The 4,471-nt window shown below is 32.7% G+C and overlaps 1 protein-coding gene across 2 annotated transcripts; it reads right to left on the reverse strand.

The window, feature by feature from the left end:
* Nucleotides 1-882: 882 nt before the first annotated feature.
* On the reverse strand, nt 883-2,977 carry LOC128026787 (cytosolic 5'-nucleotidase 1A-like). Of its 2 annotated transcripts, none has more exons than XM_052614055.1 (6): nt 2,902-2,977; nt 2,685-2,767; nt 2,273-2,396; nt 1,980-2,105; nt 1,681-1,862; nt 883-1,350 (listed from the first exon to the last, which is right to left on the reverse strand). In XM_052614055.1, coding segments are annotated over exons 1-6 (828 nt in total). In that variant the 5' UTR covers nt 2,903-2,977; the 3' UTR covers nt 883-1,038. The 2 variants fall into 2 exon arrangements, with proteins under 2 accessions (XP_052470015.1, XP_052470016.1); XM_052614056.1 differs by having other exon boundaries at nt 886-1,350; nt 1,980-2,096.
* Nucleotides 2,978-4,471: the final 1,494 nt, after the last annotated feature.

The following is a 4,471-nucleotide window of genomic DNA, read 5'->3' on the forward strand; positions in this document are numbered from 1 at the left end:
ATATATATATATATATATATATATATATATAAAATAAAGCGGTAGTTGAGTTACTCTCAGCATCAACACGACCATGTGACGTCACCAGCCTTAGACAAGTGTCTTAAAAAGCAAAATAAATAGATGAAAAATAACTATTTACAACGCTCCCATTTCTCATTTTTAAGTGCTCTAAAAGTGCCGTTTTAAATGCACGTCACTATAGCAGTTAAACAACACCTGTTTTGTCTTTGAGATGGTTTTACTTTTAGTTAGGCTACTGACATCAAAGTTCAGATTCAGTTAAAATGTTTATACTTCTTTAGTTGGCTCTTATCTGAATGCATTCAAGTGTTTGCTTTTTTTATCGAACAGCTATTTGGTAGTGGCAGTTATTACAAAATATATGATTTAGTTTTAGGGTCAGAACGGTTTTGAACTAAATGTTAAAACATGCACAATCCACTAGCTATAGGCCTATATATATATACAGTTTGGATATATTTATGTAATTGTATTTTTGATTTAACAGCTAGTCTTCCCTACAGGCTACAGGTGCTGTTATTATTATTATTATTATTATTATTATTAAAGTGCAATTTTTTAAATAGCATGTAACCATTGGTTTTTGTAAAGCTATGGAAGTATTTGTTGTCATTTATTTATCCATTTGAATTCCACATCATTGTCTTTGAGAGCATTTATAGTATATTTATAGTTTCTGGTGTGTTATCAAGAAGGACAAAAAAAAAAAAAAAAAGAGAGAGAGAGGGAGAGATGCAGAAAAAACATAATGTCTTCATATTCTCTGTTAAATAATAGTGAGAAACCAGAACAAAGACAACTAGATGTCTGTAATGATTTATTGATCAGATTCTCCATTAAAATAAAATCAACAGCTCAACAATACCATAAAATCAGCATTTGCCTTAATTTAATTTACACTTTAAGCCTTAAGAAACAAGACAGAAAATAATTACCAAATGTAGCTTTCCTGACATTTTAAACTATAATGCGGAAGAAAATATAGTTTCACCCTTTTATATGTAAGATTAGGTTTTATTCTAACTTATTCTTCACACCATAAGGTACATGAGCACAAATTACCCCATTTTGAAGGGCTCCTTCAACATGTGTCATCTGGTCATCAAAGAAAATGTGAGGATTGATTGCTTTCAGCACAGGCCCTTTAGGGGCACCACTCAGAAAGAATGCCTCATTTATCTCCAGATTGTTCTTCTGAAGAGTCTTTAGGGCTCTGATTCCAGGACTTGATGAGCCGCGTGATGTTACCAAGTAGGTACGAATTGGAATCTTTTGGTGTCTCTTCTGGAGACCTTCCAAAGCTTTAAAAAACTCACTTAAAGGACCCTGCAAAATAATTTAACAAAAAATATTTTTTTAGAGCGAGAGAGATAATTACTACATTATTACATTAAAAACTTATCTTAAGGCATATAACAGTTATAACAAGTTTGTGCATGCTTTTGATTACGGCAGACGATTTAACTTTCAACACTCAATGTGTGTAGAGCAAAAGCACCTTTACAGTTGAACATTCAGTGGAAGCTTCCTTTGAATATCATTTTAAATAACAAGTCTGTGTGGTGTGTGCCTTGTGAATGTGAAATAAAACAAGGGTTGACTGACCCTTTTAAGAATCAGCTGTACTAACAAGTGGTTTCAGAACAACAGTCTTACCAGTGCCAAAGGTGTGGCCTCATTATCACGCTCATTTTGAAAGAAAGCCTCTAGACCTTTCTCTGCGTAGACTTTCTCTGACTCATCTGAAAACAGGACTCCATCACCATCAAAGGCCACACGTAACACTTCATCCCTGTACTCATGGTAATCTCTCTGGAACATAGTGGCTGCTCCGTATTCTGAACAAGAATGCCTCATTTAAAAGTTATAGAAGTAACACTTCTGTACTCTAAAAACCTACATGGAAAGAAAAAAACAAACAAACAAACAAACAAAAAAAAAACTTGAAGCATCACCTGCACTGATGGCCTCTCTCACATTCTGTTCGTTTGTGGAAAGGAAGAGAACAGGCTTGATCTCCTCAAGGTGTTTTAGGATGGGTTTTTCCAATCTCACAATCTCAATTTTTAGATCTGCACAGACTGCATCACAACATTGTATTTAGTAGAATAAAAAAATCGTTAAAAATTCTTATTTTATTAAAAAAAAAATATCTTTAGGGTCTACAGTGACTTAAAGAGATACTTCGGGAAGAAGAGATACTTCCTTATTTCTAATAAAGTTTTGTTGAACAGTTTTCTACACTTACTATAGTGGTCAATTCTCTTTTTGAGGTCATCCATGTTGTTACACGTAGCTATCAACACTATTTTAAACGGCTCCTCAACGGCTGGATCCATCTCCCTCAAACGTTGATTCACCATCTTAAGTGCCTAGGTACAGCAATATCAGATTAAACAAATTAGGTGACTTAATATTCTTAATAGATTTAACTAAGTTAAGTACTTGTGTATTATTTGTGTCAGAGAAAAGCAGTCTCAGTGAAAATAGATACACATGGAAAAAAAAAAAAAAATTACAAACATTCTGCTGATGTTTAATATAGTAGGATTCCAAATGACCTTTTCATTTCTAAACTGGGTTTAACGGTAAAAGTAAATGCATTATTGATTGACACAGATAATATAGAGGAAAATACATTTTCACTGAAATTCTGTTACCTTGATTAATGGAAAAGCAACTCCTGGGGAATTATCTTGTCTAAATAATGCACATGATGAAACTGCAATGGTGAATGGTGCCACTGAAAAATAAAGAGGCAGAGTGGTTAAAGAAGGACCAAAATGTTTAATTCAAGCTTAAGATTTATTTAATATTTGGGCACAACAGTATTATTTCTTAGATGTTTGTTATATGAAACTTGAACAAACAACATACTTTTGAGCTCAGAGGATGGACTTGTTTGATTCTTGATTTTACTCCTTTCAGTGCTTGACTGACGTTATCTCTGTCTGTGGACAACAAAACACTTATTCCATGCATTAAATTAGTCAGAATATTATCAAACCTGTTTATTTAAGTTTGGATTTGTTTAAGTATATTTGCTGATTTTCCAGCTAAAGCTTGAAGAGTAATCTAATACAAGAAACAAACATGAAAACTGACAGCAATCAAGCAGGTAAAAAAAACACCTTAAGTTTACACCGTAAGACACAAACGTGACATTTGAGAGACAAGTATTAGAAAACCTACCTTACAATTGTCTGTTGACTTGTCTGATAATGAAAGTAATTTTACTGTATTTATAGACCGTGGAACAATGCTTGGGAATCTTTACATAGTAGGCGTTCTGTAAATCTTGTTTTGCAGGATTGCATTGTTTGCATTGTTCTTTAATTGTGCTGAATCATAATTCTTATGGTGTATAGTTTTTATTAGTCCGTTATTTATTTTACCTTTTACTTGTTTCAGTAAAATTACATTTTAATTTACATTTAAATCAAGCAGTCCAGCCCAGCACTTCAACACAGCATCACAGTTCAGCTAGGCTTGATAACACACCATTTAGGTAGGTCAGTCAAGATCCTGGATGTGGTGTATGATAACTAGATCTTAATTTCACAAGGCTCATCAAAATAACCATTAATCATTGTAGTTTTGTGCTTTATAACATCAATAAGTAATGATATCATGCATATCTTGATTTTTCTTTAAGCTGATATGGAATAAATGTAAATCAAAGGCTGCATTTGAACTTGGCATTAATATTAATACCATATAACATGGTTTATACAAGCAGACCAGATCATCAGCCAGTCAGGAGGTGACGCATTTACATTTCTTACATTACATCAGGTGGTCTTAGAATCTGGATAACAGATTCGATTTCTGTTTCCCACACAATTTTTTAATTAGGACTGTATCAGGGCTCCATCAAGGACATATTCAAAAGGCAGAAGCTTCAATAGCCTGAAAGTTAAAAACAACTTTCTCTTCTGCATCTATCAATGGTAATGCCCATATAACATGGGGTTGTTGTCACTTATTTATACAATCGACCTCAAATAGTTAAATAGTTGGAAAAATGTCATATTACGACACATTTCATGGTTAAAATGAGAGCATGCATGCATACAATATATTGGGTACTGTATGTGTAATATGGAGATGTAAAATGTCAGAATCTAAATTAAAAGAATAATCTGTCTTAATATTTTCCTACATTTATTTAAAATTTATTTTTAAACAGAAACTCTGTTATTCTATTTTAAGGTCTTAATGTGTGATATTCTATATAATATTTTCTATGGTAAAATTATAAAATATATTAGTATGTTTTGGTAAATCATGCAACTATTAATCTACTGAAACTTGTGAGTCTTGTTTGTTTAAAAAGGTTTGTGCAGGTACATTGTGTACTGTACTGTTCTGTGTTTGTTATGAAACAAGTTCAAGATCTAGGTCAAAATTTACATCAGGGCATGCAAATTCGGTCAGTTTTTGGCCA

Source organism: Carassius gibelio, chromosome A13 (genome assembly GCF_023724105.1).
Source record: "Carassius gibelio isolate Cgi1373 ecotype wild population from Czech Republic chromosome A13, carGib1.2-hapl.c, whole genome shotgun sequence".
Classification (NCBI taxonomy): Eukaryota; Metazoa; Chordata; class Actinopteri; order Cypriniformes; family Cyprinidae; genus Carassius; species Carassius gibelio.